Source organism: Sinohyriopsis cumingii, chromosome 9 (genome assembly GCF_028554795.1).
Source record: "Sinohyriopsis cumingii isolate HCF-2022 chromosome 9, ASM2855479v2, whole genome shotgun sequence".
Taxonomy (NCBI): Eukaryota; Metazoa; Mollusca; class Bivalvia; order Unionida; family Unionidae; genus Sinohyriopsis; species Sinohyriopsis cumingii.
Window position 1 is genome coordinate 29,562,005 of NC_142969.1, and position 17,363 is coordinate 29,579,367.

Genomic DNA, 17,363 nt, shown 5'->3' on the forward strand with positions numbered 1-17,363 from the left:
CGAGCAGTATGTAAAGCCCGCTACGTCTGGTCGGTAGCGATAACGTCACATTAGGACACATGGGCGTGTGGCAGGTGGAAATCGTTCCACATTCTGCCACGTGTACGATGTCCGAGCGTGGTAAAGGAGGAAAAAAGGTGCTCAGCAAGCCAGCGATGGATGTTAAGTACTCCCCAAAACGCCAGCCAGTACTTATTTCAAATAAAGTCCCGTTTTTGCTAATGGACAATAAAAAGTACCAATAATGTGTTTTCCACCTGTGCAATTAGATCAAATCTAACGAGTCTGTTAAATTTCCTACTTCCTAACGTATCTATCTAATATTAGTACTTAGTATACATAAAAATAACCATACTGGTCTTATTTAAATTAATATGTCTAAGCCACATATACAAGTTTCGTCACTGTTAGGTTTGACAAGTTAAGTTTGTTGCGGTGTTCCAATGGGTCAAGTTTGTTTCGAGAATAGTTTAGTCAAGGAGGGATACCAAGCCAAATATGGTTCCCTATTTAATAAAAGGCAATCTTTTGGAGCCCTAAAAAGGGCTGTTTTTTCTGCTAGAAGGTACCACGTCTCTCTTTCGCCCTCACGATCTTTCCCGCACTCCTAGTCTCATGAGTCTTGATATCAGGAAATGCGTAGCCATGATGGGCGATAATGTAAGCAGCGGCTTCTACAAGTTGACTGAGGGGGTATCCAGTGTAGGCTTGTCTGTAGAATTGGGGGAGAACTCTGACCCCAAATCCCCATTGAGAAGGTCTTGGTTTAAAGGTGTCTAGAGATTTGTAGGCTACGTATTGTATGGCTCTTATACACTGTCTTGCTTTGTTGACGTCATACAATGCTTGATCTAGCCCCATTTCGGTGTACTTCTCAACGAGTGTCAGCGTCCCCCTCCTCCTCCTCAACCGCCTCTATTTCCTCTTCTGGTTCTGATACTAATTCTTCAGTTGAGGTAGATAGTTTTAAATCCGCTGCTGTGGTGTCTGTCGCTGTTATTGTTGTTGTGGTTGTTATTTCACCTGGGATTGCCTGTAGTATCGGAGTGAGAGAAGAACTTAGTGCCTCCGATAACTGAGTCTGAGTTTGCCATACCGTTTGTCTAACATAATTGGCCCTTTGTTCTGCCACCACTCTTTCCGGGGTGGGTTGTTTGTTAGGTATAGTCGGCTGTTGACTAGATGTTATTTGTGGTCTCGAGGTGGGTGGAGTGCTAACTGGCTGGGTCTGCATTTCTTGCTCCCGCTGCTGTTGCGTATATTTCTTCCCTCCACACCGAGTTCTGGGTCTAATTATTTTAATTTCGTTGTAACCGAACTTACATTATCCATGTTATCACCAAAAAAAAAAACAACAAAAAAACCGCACAGACCTAAAAGAAACACTCACTCAGTTTTTACTGACCATCACTATTTTCAAAAATTTTGATAGGCGACGGAAACGAAGGGCTTAGAGTCACACTTTCTAACCAAGATAAAGAAATCATGTGCTTATAGACTCACTTCTGATTTTTTTTTCTAACTGACTAACATATCATAGGCAATGGAATGTTATTTCTTTTCGAGAGTATGGGGTAGCCCTGAAAAGTTTTTTTTTATATTTTTTTTTTATGTGAACTTGAAGCTATGGCGATCTTTTAGGTTATAAGATGGCAGCCTCCTCTGACGACAGGCTTTCTCACGGGATAAGGTCTGCTTCTTCGGAAAGAGAAGAAGAACTCTTTGGTATCGATACGACAGTCGACAAAGCCTCTGTCAGGTTCATGCTGCTGCTGCTGTTGCTGCTGTTGCTGCTCTCTCTGCTGTTTATGAAGTCTGTACTACTCCGTCCATTCTTCTTTCTCTTTCTTGAATTCCTCCTTGAAGAGCTCTTCTTTCAGGTCTTCAGTGACTTTCAACATTCTCACATTCTCTATCTCTTCAGGTCGCGATATCAGACTTGTCATGACCCTATGCAAATTCACATAGGCTTCGTACAACTTAGCTAGTCTGGAGCACATCTTCGTAGGAAGATGAGTCGACAATGGATGGGCAGACTGGAGACTACCCTGTTTTTATGGTCAAAGCGCGGAGGTGAAGGAAAACATCCCCACACGGTTTTCGAGTCGGACCGTTCAATGTGTGTCATGAGAGGGATAGTAAGAAGTCAAAGAGCATGAATCAGAATACCTATAGCCAAACAAATCACAAAGGCATTTTTTCTTTCTTCAAAACACAACATTTTTTACTCAAAATCACTTAACACTAACAATAATTAAACAATATAACATCAAACATTTTTTTTCTAATCACAAACATTTTTTTCTTCAACTAACACTCTACTTTAAACAGGGTTGACAACATTGTGAATGAAATTGTGATTTCCACTGTTCGAAGTCATTAGGCCATTGATGGACACTAGGTTTCCTAGCTTGAGACAAAAGATAAGCATAATGGTCACAAAACCATTGATTTACTTTCACATCGTTTCTAGAAGAAGAACGAGAATCAAAATGAGTCACTAAATGTTCTAAGGAATAGCCCAGGCTGCGATGATGCAGAAAATACACACAATATTGTCCACACACCAAGGAATCTGTTCCTTGTAATTTCACATTATTGAATCGGGTGGTCTGAGCATTTCTTTTCATAAAGCCGATGATATCGTCTTCCAAAGGGGGCCATCCGTACGAATCGAAATATTCCACACATCCTTCTTGAGGAAAGTAGACGGCTACCCAGTGGGTTCCTGGGAGATGACTGTCGTCGGTGTTGATCACATAAGCTTGATGGTCTTGAGGTTGCGATGAGGGAGTTCATCTTTAGCACAGACGACAGGATTCCAAGAAGCCGTGTACGAGCTGTGGTTCAAAAGGTAATAAAGTTCCCAGGTATCCATGTTTTTTTCTTCTTCACAGGTAATGATAAGTGATCAATTCGATCCTGACTTTTTGCTTGAAAATGTCTGACAAGTAACCGTTTCTACGTCTCGTCTCCCAACTCTGATCCAAGAGAGATTCGATGCCATGAATCTCTTGAGTGGTTAATGGAGGAAAAGAATGTTCACGCAAGCCTTTATACCACTGTTGCAACACGTCTTCTTCCGAGATGAGACTCCAAGCTTCGTTCAGATACTCGTCCAATTTTTCTTCTTGACTCAACATCAGGCATTTATCGTGTTGAATTTGACTGGGATGATCGTTATGACATCCATAGCAATTTTTCTTGATCAATTCCTGCATTTTTCTGCCAAGACTATAGCATAACAGGAAACTAAATGGGCTTCTTGTTCTGGCCATCTAGACTTCATCATGGTGACTTCTTCGTCTTTGTCTTTGGGTTTTCCTTCCTCAGGATCTTCACATTCCATGTCCAAAGAATCCCTACTATATAAACATTGATAAAAGTTTTCCATGACTTCTAATAGTCTAGAATGACTTCTCTCAAACTGTTGATTTCTATCGTATTGTCAAATTCAGCATACAGGGTGACGTTCACCATATTATCTGCGCTTAGATTTTCTGCAAACTGAATTTCCACACGAATCTGGTTGGATTTTATAGGGTGGAAATGTCCCTCGTCGCTGTCTTGACTTACAATTTGTTAGAGAACCGTTTTACCTTTGGTGAATGGAATATTTTGTCCCAGATCTCCTTGTATAGCAATGTTGACAGTATCCAAATACGACTTACTGACGGGCAAATAATGAGGATGTACAAATTCGCGGTGTACGTGATAGGTGTTTCCAACTTCCTGGTCACTGGTCGTGGCACTATCCACTTTGAAAGGAATGACACGCAGTAACGGTACGGAGGTGTGTCCCACCACGTTGAACTCCACCACATCGGAATACACAAAGATCAAATTCAGTCCTTGGTTCAGTTCTACCGGGTTTCCAAAAGCTCTGTAAAATTCCATATTACTGTTGATCTTGGGGCTCAAATTGTTTGCGACCATTTCTGCATGTCCACCCAAAATTTCAAACAAACTACCATTGAAAATGAGGGACAATGTGTCCGTATATTGAAATTTGATCATGAGACGATAAGCCACTTTATGGTACTCAATCTTCACACTTTTTTTGGCTCTGTTCAGTGCTTTGCCAAAGGCTAAGTTGAACCTGTCCGCAATAGTGTCCACCAAATGTTCACCACTAAAATAATAACCTGAAGGAATTTTCAAGGTGTAGATAATGAAGGCTGGATTGCTGGCTGGTCTTGTGACCCCTAAAAAACCGATTTTATTGATTTCGTCTTCCAATTGGGCATTCAGGATTTCCACCTGGAAAGTGTTTTGCTTTTCGGTGATGTTTTTGATTTGTGTTGGGTGAATGATTTCCACCAAAGCCACTTCCCAATGGGCTTCGTGATCTAATTGAATGGTTTGAGGTAACTTGACCATGTAACATCACAAAGTGTTGTTGGGAAACACCTCCATAGAACTGTCACTGTGTAAGGTTAAGTAAAATTGGTTGTTATTGTTCATAAATCCAGAGTTCTGTGACTGTCCGAGGGGTTACTGGAAGTTAGAGGCGTGTCTCCGCCCAAAATGGGGTTGTTGTTGTTGTTATTGGAGTAGTGACTGACACTGGCACTGGACACAAGGTTCCCGTTGTTCCCGTTGGAAGAGAATTTCAGGGAGGGATTGGGAAGCAGGTAACCGATGCAGCTGCTCAATAAAATGGTCCACAATTGTTTGTCTCCTTGTTGCAAACTTAAATTGGCGATGGCTGCCCCGATGACACAATATACCACGAAGATTTGGCAGAAAAAGACGATTTGTGTTTTAGGCACACGTTCTCCACACCACACCCACAAAGGTTGTTTTTGTAAATCTTGCAGAGAAGAACTAGATGAAGGAATGGTCGACGTAGCTGCGTCTGTGTGAAAGGACATGATGCTCACTTCTTTTTATAGTAGATGACTTGCGAAGCGTCGATCCAAGAATCAAACCTGGGTGGATATCCTTTCCAACGTACTTTGACTTCTTTGACACGTCATTTGCCCACTTTACGGGTTCTGAGTTCGAGAATGCCTTCGATGTCGTACACGTCTTCTTTTTTGGTGACACGACTTGATTTGAAATAAGTACGGGCTGGCGTTTTGGGGAGTACTTAACATCCATCGCTGGCTTGCTGAGCACCTTTTTTCCTCCTTTACCACGCTCGGACATCGTACACGTGGCAGAATGTGGAACGATTTCCACCTGCCACACGCCCATGTGTCCTAATGTGAGGTTATCACTACCGTCCAGACGTAGCGGGCTTTACATACTGCTCGGGTTGACACCTGAGGCATTTCAAACCAACTAAGAAAAATGAGTGTGTGGTGAGACTATTCCCACTCATGTTTAAAGTCTTTCCGTCAGGTTGTTAAGGACTAGTTAGTCCTACACCTTGAGTGGCTAAATTTAAAAGTAGTCTGTGAGTACATAAAAGCCTGGGGGATGAGGCTGTCTTTCCTTCCCCGGGAGTAATTAAAAATCACGCGGTGCATGATTAAACCAGTGATACATGCTCCATTGGAGCGAAAATCACTTGAGTTCAAGTAAGCAAGCAAGTAAGTTCGGGTACCGTCTCTAGCACTCTTGATGACACCAACTGTCTGGGTTATTTTCTTTCTTGCAAGCCCCTATGTTCCACTTCTGTTTGTGATAATAACTTGTGACACTTCACATTTTCTAAAGTGGAAATCTTTACAAGCCGTACAAAATACAAAACTTATATGACTTTGGCTTTTGACACTTGCACAGACTCTTCACTTTATAAGTGTCACGAGAAAATTGTATATCCCATTTTTACCATTTTCCAAAACACGCACACACTTGCAGCTTGACCAGAAATATGTACATCTTGTTTCGTGGATAAGTCACAGACAAGTCCAAGCATATATAGGTGATTATAAACGTTAGGAATATCCCCTCATTTTTTCAGAAATATCAAAGCTTTTATGCGCATTTTCCCTTTTCCACTCTATATTAGTGCTTAGATTTGTTCCAAAAAAGAAAAAAGAAACGAAACAATTTTTTTTTAAAAAAAATGAATTTTGAATTCAGATTTCTCTCTGTTTATAATTTTTTCAAGTTGATGGTGCATGACATATTACATTCGCCTACCTTTCCAAAGTGAGAGACATTTCTTCACATGTCATTGCCTTTGTTAAATTCGGTTTCATTGGTTAGTTATCGTTAATCTTTAATTTTTTGGTGCATTTCTTTTTGATAGAAGATTTAAGGATTTCTGGTGTTGTAACGGTATTTATGTTGTTTAGTCTGTTGATGAAATTATCTATAGCAAAGTGCTTAAGATTTTTCAGTTTTTTTATTTCAAGCCCTACGAAAGGAGACCAAGTTTGTCTTGAAAGAGGATTGAAACTCTAAATTACACGGGCGTGAAGGAAAACATCGTTGTGTTCATTCTAATCATGCTTGCCGTATCTCTTTGTGTTTTAGAGGTCATATTTCTTCTTAAGTAAATACACGCATCAATAGACAGACAGATTGGGTCATCATCCTTGAGTTTCACTGTACTTTAGGTTCTTTACTTCATACAAACCCCAAATTTATTAGTTTGAAGAGAAAAAAGATAACATGCCCCTCAATACTGTAAGACGTCTGTTCTGACTCTACCGATGTGAGTGTGAGTGTTTATGTTAAAATGTTTAAGTAAGATATAAAAAAAATGGTCAGCTTGAAAACGCGAACCAATACTGTGACACTCAGTATTTTGATGTGGTAAGAAGAAATGGTACAATACACAAAGAGGGCTTGTAAGTTCACATTCCAATCTGTCTGCACTGTAATGGTAACAACGCAAGAGCGTAGGGATTATTATGCCACACAGTTTTAGAGCAAAACAATGCATCACCCGTTGTAAGCCATTTCATTGGCTATACTTATTTTCTTACCGCGTTCACTTCGAATTGACTTGAGCAGCTATTCACACAGTGACGAGAATGGCCATGCTTTACTGGGTCTATCCTATAGGCGATTTATAAAAAAAAAATATTTAAAAGAATTAAACTAATACACGAACAATGGTACCATGGGCGATCCCATGGAAATTGTGTCCGTCTTATTGCAAAATACATCAACATTTAATTTAACCGTGCAGATCGCTAGAACAAGCCTCTAATAATACACATTTTGAATAGTGTTGTGTGACACGGATCTCCATTGTCGCTTGGTGTCTGCTTTCTTCTTCGAAAATAGATCGTTTCGTCTTGACTATAAAAATTTAATTTGACTAAGTTTTACGCACTACTTGAACTCATTTCACGTTGTAGGTGTAAGCCGTCGTTCTCAGTTTTCTGGAAGTTCGTTTTTGCGTTTCTCAGATGTGATACTATTTTATGGACCGAACGAAATTTCTTTTGGCGTGAATCAGGACTCGTGGTTTTGTGGCACAATTGGAGAGCATTGATTAAAGCTCAGTTATGTCGTCTTCGAAATCGCTGACACGGATTTGAGCTAACACTTCAGGTCTTGTGTGAGGCGACACGGCACGTTATTGCCTTTTACTTTCTCAATGAAATCGTTTCATCTTATTGCAAAATTACGCAGCAGGTCCCTGTATATAGGGAGAGTGTCTTAGAGTCAGAGTATTCATTCCACTCTCAAATGATCAAGAAGATGGAAGAGTCAGCACAGATCGACCTGCTGGTCAAATATATGCTAAAAGTCATACGAAAGCATAATTCACAGGCGAAATTGGCAACAAAACTTACTCTTTTGGTCGTTGATTTGATGAGAGTCATACGAAAGTGTGCAAGTGCTGATGAAGTTTGCTATATCTGCAAAGGTAAATGGGTATTTGTCTCCAGAATACCTGCTTCGTCTAAGAAAGAGAGACAAAAGTCAAGATACCTAATATCGTTGTTAGGAGAAAGGACACTGGGATTCAGAGTGCCCTACGAGAAAAGAGAAGAAACAGAAACAAGACGAAAAAGAGAAGAGGGATTCAGAAGAAGAAGAAATTGAAGATGAGGAAGAACTTGTTCCAGTGAAGACATGGAAATGGAAAAATTGACAATGTGAGCCGATGCGTTGGCCCTGATGTGAAATTTCATACTACCTTCTAAAAGAGAATAGACCAGAAAGAAAACATAAATGTCTCTTGGTCTTGACATTGTATAATAAGGATGGCGTGTTTTGTTTTTACTCACACCTTATGAAATTGTGCTCTTTCACCTCTATCTATCCCTTTGGATCATGTTTTAGTTAGAATTGAAATGGAAGGATGTTTTCCTTCACGCACGCTCTTTAGGCATGCAAGTCGGTAAGAAATAGTCAGTCTATTCATCCATCATTTTGTGTCTTGGTGTTTCCTAAATCACACACTGATGCCATAGAATAACGGGTTAAATGGGTTTTGTAGTGTTGGGAGTAGGGGGTGGGGTGTAGGTGTTTGGCAGAGTTGGTCATTGCAGGTGAGGGCTTAGGTGCTTTCAAAAAACATTTTTCTTCTTCACTCTGTGTTGATGGAATATAATGTTTTATTTTCTTCACTCTCTGTTGATAGCATATATAAAAGGTTATTTCTTCACTCCGTGTGGATAGTGTATAATGGTTTTCTTCTTCCCTCTGTGGTGTGTGTGTGTGTGTGAGTACGTTGTGTAGATCGTATATTTGGTTGTTTTTTGTTTCTTCCTCCCGAGTGTGGATAGTATATTTGGGGTTTGTATGCGTTAGCGACATTGTGTGGATAGTATATTTGGGGTTTGTATGCGTTCGTGTACGTTTATGTGAATAGTATATTTGGGGTTTGTACGCGTTAGCGACGTTGTGTGGATAGCATATTTGGGGTTTGTATGCGTTCGCGTACGTTTGTATGGATAGTATATTTGGGGTTTGTATGCGTTCGCGTACGTTTGTGTGGATAGTATATTTGGGGTTTGTACGCGTTAGCGACGTTGTGTCGATAGTATATTTGGGGTTTGTATGCGTTCGCGTACGTTTGTATGGATAGTATATTTGGGGTTTGTATGCGTTCGCGTACTTTAGTGTGGATAGTATATTTGGGGTTTGTACGCGTTAGCGACGTTGTGTGGATAGTATATTTGGGGTTTGTATGCGTTCGCGTACGTTTGTGTGGATAGTATATTTGGGGTTTGTATGCGTTCGCGTACGTTTGTGTGGATAGTATATTTGGGGTTTGTATGCGTTAGCGACGTTGTGTGGATAGTATATTTGGGGTTTGTATGCGTTCGTGTACGTTTGTATGGATAGTATATTTGGGGTTTGTGCGCGTTAGCGACGTTGTGTGGATAGCAGATTTGGGGTTTGTATGCGTTCGCGTACGTTTGTATGGATAGTATATTTGGGGTTTGTATGCGTTCACGTACTTTAATGTGGATAGTATATTTGGGGTTTGTACGCGTTAACGACGTTGTGTGGATAGTATATTTGGGGTTTGTATGCGTTCGCGTACGTTTGTGTGGATAGTATATTTCGGGTTTGTATGCGTTAGCGACGTTGTGGGGATAGTATATTTGGGGTTTGTATGCGTTAGCGACGTTGTGTGGATATTATATTTGGGGTTTGCATGCGCTCGCGTACATTTGTATGGATAGTATATTTGGGGTTTGTACGCGTTAGCGACGTTGTGTGGATAGCAGATTTGGGGTTTGTATGCGTTCGCGTACGTTTTTATGGATAGTATATTTGGGGTTTGTATGCGTTCGCGTACGTTTGTGTGGATAGTATATTTGGGGTTTGCACGCGTTAGCGACGTTGTGTGGATTGTATATTTGGGGTTTGTATGCGTTAGCGACGTTGTGTGGATAGTATATTTCGGGTTTGTATGCGTTAGCGACGTTTTGTAGATAGTATATTTGGGGTTTGTATGCGTTCGCGTACGTTTGTGTAGATAGTATATTTGGGGTTTGTATGCGCTCGCGTACGTTTGTATGGATAGTATATTTGGGGTTTTTACGCGTTAGCGACGTTGTGTGGATAGCAGATTTGGGGTTTGTATGCGTTCGCGTACGTTTGTATGGATAGAATATTTGGGGTTTGTATGCGTTCGCGTACGTTTGTGTGGATAGTATATTTGGGGTTTGTACGCGTTAGCGACGTTGTGTGGATAGTATATTTGGGGTTTGTATGCGTTAGCGACGTTGTGTGGATAGTATATTTCGGGTTTGTATGCGTTAGCGACGTTGTGTGGATAGTATATTTGGGGTTTGTATGCGTTCGCGTACGTTTGTGTGGATAGTATATTTGGGGTTTGTATGCGTTCGCGTACGTTTGTGTGGATAGTATATTTCGGGTTTGTATGCGTTAGCGACGTTGTGTGGATAGTATATTTGCGGTTTGCATGCGCTCGCGTACGTTTGTATGGATAGTATATTTGGGGTTTGTACGCGTTAGCGACGTTGTGTGGATAGTATATTTTTGGTTTGTACGCGTTAGCGACGTTGTGTGGATAGTATATTTGGTGGTTTGTATGCGTCAGCGACGTTGTGTGGATAGTATATTTCGGGTTTGTATGCGTTAGCGACGTTGTGTGGATAGTATATTTGGGGTTTGTATGTGTTAGCGACGTTGTGTGGATAGTATATTTGGGGTTTGTATGCGTTCGCGTACTTTTGTGTGGATAGTATATTTGCGGTTTGTATGCGTTCGCGTACGTTTGTATGGATAGTATATTTGGGGTTTGTACGCATAAGCGTACGTTTGTATGGATACTATATTTTAATTTTGGTTTTATTCTTCGATCTGTTCTGTGTGTGTGTGTGTTAGTGTAAGAACATCTGGATAGTATATTTGTTGGGTTTTTCCTCTTCCCTGTGTGAATAGTATATTTTGGGTTTGTTTTTTCTTCTTCCCTCTGTGGTGTGCGTGTGTGTGTGTGTGTGTGTGTGTGTGTGTGTGTGTTGGTCTCTGTTTGTCCCTATAAAACTCCATTTATCCCTATCAAATACATTCAACCTACCTACCTACAGTAGCGCGTATTCAGGTCAGCCACTTGCAACACTGTTGACATTTATCCCCTAGTGTTCAGTACAGTGACGTCACTGACGCTGGAACTTTTAAGACTATAAATATGGACTTGGGGATTTCCACAGGTTGTAGCTATACATATGTACTAGAGTTCGTAAACAGGAACGTCACTCAAGCTGAGGCTATAAAAAGATAGTGGGTTTTCCAAAGGAATAACCCACAAGTTGTAGTATAAATAGATAATGGGATTTCATATGAATTTTAGCTGCTTATAGCTATAAATAGATACATGGGTGTTTATCCACGATCGTCACACAAGTTGATATTGTAAGTAGTTACTAATTGTATCCATTTTAGTCTAAACCATTGTAACTTAATTTTCGGGGATATGTTAATTTCCTTTAAATTCTGGGACAATTTCGTCATTTTAACGTTACTTTTAGTCACATCCATTTTTTCGTTGATCATTTCCTTGATTATAGCTATTTATAACATCATTACAATTATGCAAATTTTTGAACACCCCTACAAGATTTCAGGTCTTGTTAATGCTTTATATATAAATCTCACGCTTGTACTAGTGTATGTATATCTCTGTCTCTGTTGTGTTTGACCCTCTACCATCATTGTCCCTAGACAATCCCACCATGTTCCATTCCCCTTGACGCTATACAGACCCACCATGTTCAATTTCCATATGTTAAATTCCCCTTGACGCTAGACAGTCCCACGATTTATTCCCATGTTCAATTCCCCTTGACGCTAGACAGTCCCACGATTTATTCCCATGTTAAATTCCCCTTGACGCTAGAGTGACCCAAGACCTTTTCCCCATGTTCAATTCCCCTTGACGCTAGAGTGACCCACGATTTTTCCCCATGTTAAATTTCCCTTGACGCTAGAGTGACCCAAGGGGTTCTGTAATGCTAATTCCCCTTGATGCTAGGGTGACCCCATATACTACTAGCGGGCGACTAAATGGGCATTGACAGAGAAAACTAGGTCAAAGTATGTCTTGAAGTATGTCTGGTATTCCACTTGCCCATATGTTATAGCTAACACGTTTTGACCAAACGTCTACCATTCAGCGCTTTGGTAAATGACTAACCCGCACGTTCCTTTACACAACTGACGACTTTTCCGTTGCATATGGTTAGGCCATATGAGCAATGTCTTCACCAGTGAAAGCAGTAAAAGTCTGTACTGTGACGTTGACTGAACTAATCTGTAAAAGTTATTTTGCAGTTGTGAAACAACATAGGTGTTTGGAGTGTGTCGTATGCATTTGATAACCCTCTAAACTTGCTCCGTTATTACTAAAAAGTTTAACATTGTTGTTCTCTAATCTGGTTTCAGTAGTTCCTAAATATACCCTTTGAAACAATGCATTATAATGGCAAAAGACTGGACATATTTAATGACATTAAAATGTTATCAATCGTTGCTACTTTCCAACACAGAGAGCACATAGGAGGTAATGCGTTGTCGACATTACTGTTTAATTTCACAAGAAGCAATTAAGAACAAATAGCAGTGCAACAAACATAAGTGACCCAACCGCATGCTTTCCAACCTAAATTTTCTGCAATGATAAAGGCGACCAGTATGATCAAACTTGCGTCGGATAAAGTAGTCTCTCATCAATTGTAAGGTTGTCTCTTTATATAGACAGCCTCATGTTTTGTTATTCTTTGATACAGAAGGATTTATGTAGCATTTCGTATATATCCATTATTAATTATTTCTTGACCATTACTGCCTTTATGATATTATATACTGCTTCCTATGTTTTTGTTAAATTTACAATAATCCAGCTGACACTATTAATTTTTAGATTTTTTCTCTCTTCAGAAAAGCATTGCGAACTGGATCTATCTGCCGCTTCACAAACCAACGTGTCCGTCTTTTCTATTGAAATATAACCATGTCAGAATAAGTTTTTAATCTTTTCCTGGAAACGCCATGTTTTCCGTAGATTTTCCTTACTTAAATATTTGGCAATGGGATGGATCACTTGCAAATGTCATAAAACATCAGGGGGTAGTGCGCTCAAAACAAAAGTAATCTTTTCCGTTTAAAAATAACTCAACATCCAACGAGGTCGTATATTATAAATCGAACTTAAAGAGAATTATAAACAGCAGATTATCGGAATCAATGACGAATGGTATATTCGTAACAACACTTTAGTAAAAACGTCTGTTAATATGCTAGCTTTAGGCAAAGGAAGAAGATACAACGTTGTAAAGCTCAAGTAAAATTAACCGCAGATGCTTTAATACTCTGCCAGATAAAGGCGGGAATACCGCTAGCAATGAATTGAAAACCTTCACATGTCCAATGACCCGTATTGTCTTTCTCCTATTTTTTGAAGGAACGGTATTCCCTCCATTGTAAGTAACTGACAATCTTCCCATGTGATGTTAAATGGTTCACTCCACTTTGATTCATTTATGGGTAGAACTTCATCCTCTTTTGGATTATTCAGACAGAAAATACTGGTGTTTTTTCTTACTTCTTTAAATAGTATCAATTCATCATCAAAGTCAGGTCCTTGGTCACGAATCTGCGTTCGAAGTCTACGAAGAAAAAATTCGTAAAGTGCATAATCCATCTTGGCCCACTGTCTGTGGAATTGACGATCATGTGGTTGTACGAGAATGCTTTCCTTCTTATTTATAGCGACATTTTTGTCCAAGAATACAACATCTTTCATGCTCCAGTGAAGATACCTTCGCATCAAAATTATAGATTCCTCCATTTGTTCAGTTATTATTACTAACCTAAACTCTAATGCTAATGTTTCTAAGATCAATTTCACCTCGCTTGTATTAAATTTGCTAAACAAATGCAACGGGAATCCGAATTCAAGAGCTTGCCGGTTGTTTGTCCACGAGGTAACAATTGACTTAGGTTCATACTTTAAGGGATCTCTAATGTAACTCGATGCGGGAAAATCACCCTGTATATTCCTAAAGATATAGCTCGGACGGAAATAGTTCAAGGCAGACTTGTATTGCTCGTATGGTTCTCTTAGAATTCCGATATATATCGTATCGTTTGGAAGAAAATAATCAAATGCCGACTTATTGTACATTACATGGTGACAGAGTATGTCAAAAGACTTGTTCTTTGGCGTAGGAAGAATATTAGATTTGGTCAATGATTCTGTTTGGCTAATAATGTTAGAATACCCAAATTTATTTTTGGCCGAGGACAAAACAAAGGTTAAATTTCTTTCCCAGCCGAAACGAAGAAATATATTCTGCGCTGTGGAACTGGCAGCTTTGTGAACCTTGAGAAATGCAACATGGCGGACTTCCTTGCCGAAGTCTAAATCTATTGTAGACGCCGACATTGATGGCTCAGTGGTTACCTCGTTAGGGACGATCATGCTGGGTTGGGTAGAGACTTTAACTGTTGATTCACGTGTTACTTGGCGCTTGTCTTCTTGGCAGGTCTGTTCCATATAGGGCACGATGTTGAAGATACTGAAACTAATGAGACAGAAAAGAAGGACCCTGAAAATAAAATGATTATGAATTTTACATTGTATTTTTTGAATATTAAAGGACGAATATTTTTCGTCGGCATTGACCGGAATAACTATTTATTCCTACCAAGTTTGTATTGTGACATGGATACGGCTTTAAAATCTTTTCTGTCCAGTGGATAAGGATATCATGACAGTATCCACTCGTCGTTCATATAATCAGTATCTAAAATGTTCAAATGGTATTGACAGGATGCGAAAACACTTATTTACCGTTACGAGGGACAAGAACACAGTTTGACATACTTAAGAGTTGTACAAACATAAACTATCTTTGTGTAACACTGCTACCAGGAATCTTTACAAATTAATCTTAATTACACATTATTCAATGGTGAGTTAGCAAAAGACTTTCAGTGTAGAAAACCAGGAATTCCACTGATGGGTGGCATATTGGCTACTGTAACCTAGTTTAATGGTTGTACACGTGCACTGAACGATTCTAATCGATTGTTCGCATTTCTAATAGAGATTCATTTAAAATGCTACATTTCATGACTTTATATGCAATAGTAACTAGTAAATGGACCCGCCACAGAGAAATTGTACGAGAAATAGAACGTGAAAAGTATGTTACGATGAGCTTGAAGCTGATATGAAGTTATAAAGAAAAATCGGAAGCAAGGATATACATTCGATAGTGTCACTTGCTTTGCAGGCGAGACATTAATGTCGTAATCAAGACGTGAATAGATGCTAATTTAGCGAGTGCCGAGCGTGATTTAAAAAGAGAATGATATCAAACATAGCTTTTGTTAAAACTTCGATGCAAATAATCGTTAATGCAGATATTGTCGAAAGGGAATTAATTATGGTACAAATAGCATTAATAATTAAAACAAAATCTCTGAAACAAGCACGTTTTTGTTTCTAGACAGTCTAATTTTATACTTGTATAATGTTTGATTGTATTTAACATTCCAGTTACAGAAGGACCATATGTAGCCAAAACATTCAGTGCATTAGTGGAAGAAAATCTAATGATATCATATGAAGGAGAAAATCAAGCAAGAATTAAAACCTCACGAAACTCTAATGTAGGATAGAAATATTATGTCTATTGATGATAGACCCAAATTTGATTTAAAAGTCACTTCGAAATAAAAAACCCTTTGCTAAACAACAACTCTCATTATGAGGCAGTTCTTATCACTGCGTATGTGTTTGACTGCATGGGCAAAATTTTCTTTCTACGAATATTGCGACAATTATTTTACTTACCATGGAGTCTTTCCTTTTGTGTATCGTGCCAACCAACTCATCTGCAAACATAAAAAATATCGACAATGATCTCAGGAAAGAGCTAGCTACTGCAATGCAGCAATATCATATTTGGGATTTTTATAATGATATGTCGGCAGAAGCGTGTTCGACATGTTCATAGAAAACACAACACCACATCATGATGTTTAAGTTGCCAGTCACCTATTGCAACTGACAACATCACACCACATCATGATGTCTAAGATGCCAGAAAGCTGCACGCCACATCATCATGTCTTAGTTGCAGGAAAACACCACACTAATTCATCATGTTTAAGTTGTCACTAGCCTATTACAAAACAGAAAGCACTATGCCAGATCATCATGTCTAAGCTGGCGGAAAATACCAATTGCATCTAAGTTGCTTGAAATCATAACACCACATCATACTGTTTAAGTTGCTGGAAAACGCCACACCAGATCATCATGTCTAAGTTAGCATTCACCAGTTGCAACTTTTACATAAATATAAAAGCTATTATTTGGTGAAATTGCTATGAATAGTAATACCATATTACATACAATGCATGCCTATTTGAAATTACAGAAATGCCACCCCACAAGTCGTGTCATAAATACCGTGTGAAGAAATAGAACACAGAAAAAATATAAAGATTAATGTTAGACTTAAAAACGTTCTGGCAAGGTGTTCACATTATTTATATTACTGAGATAGTGTGCGAGCATAATGCATAAATAAATAAAATTGTGTTACCTGTTTTAAATCATTTCAAATTTCTAGTGCGTTTATTTTAAAGATACACATAAAGGAAACTCCAAGATATGATATAACTGGACATGAAACAGTCTTGAAAGTAAGTCTATTTTGAATATTCAGTGAAGGCTATTTTCGTCGGTGAGGGTGAGGTTTGGGAGTCAGCAAGCTTTAACATTAAGTCCAATCATTTGCTTCAGTTCTTCAGGGCACGTATGAAGCGATACACGTATGTTTTGATTAAATTACACCAATGTTCCAAATTTTTTCTGTATTTGTCATAGTAGATGTCTGCATAAATTTAGATTAAACAAAGATCTTCGTATATTCTAAATTAGTTTTGTCAACTATTTCAATGTTTTCTTTTGATAAACCCAAAATAACGCTTGATATCCAGGCATCTGCCAAAATTGTCACTAGCAAATGTGCTTACCTGAAATGTAAGTCCGTCTAACAAAGTGGCCGAAAACAAAACCACACACGAATACATGAAACTGAAATTACTTTTAAAAGGCTTTAAGGGATACTGTATTTGAGTCTGTACGCGAATATACAGATTTAATTTTGATTAAAGGGTTGCTCTTCTAACGTATATCAGAATTAGTAATTTAGTCATTAATAGTTCATTTGCCATATGTTGGTACACTGTCCTCGACAGTAATGAAGATAGAGGGTGCCCAACCAAGACGTAGAAGCGACATCAAACATTATGGAAACCGTGAGTTTGTAAACAGATAACCATTCTTCATCTACAAATTAATGTTTTACTATTATTCTTCTTGATTTTATTTCTTTTACATTTTCCTCTTTTCATACACGTTCCAGAGACCAAGGCATAGGAACACAGCTATCAAAAATTTCTGGCAACATTTTATTCAAAGTCTGTAGCATGCGCAGACGTTGATCTTTTTA

At 38.9% G+C, this 17,363-nt stretch overlaps 1 protein-coding gene across 1 annotated transcript; it reads right to left on the reverse strand.

Annotated features, from left to right (window-relative positions):
* Nucleotides 1-12,388: 12,388 nt before the first annotated feature.
* On the reverse strand, nucleotides 12,389-16,968 carry LOC149791469 (galactose-3-O-sulfotransferase 2-like). The gene is made up of 3 exons (XM_089969199.1): nucleotides 16,885-16,968; nucleotides 15,695-15,735; nucleotides 12,389-14,441 (listed from the first exon to the last, which is right to left on the reverse strand). Exons 1-3 carry the CDS (start codon nucleotides 16,939-16,941, stop codon nucleotides 13,250-13,252), a joined length of 1,290 nt encoding a protein of 429 aa, XP_089825325.1. The 5' UTR covers nucleotides 16,942-16,968; the 3' UTR covers nucleotides 12,389-13,249.
* Nucleotides 16,969-17,363: the final 395 nt, after the last annotated feature.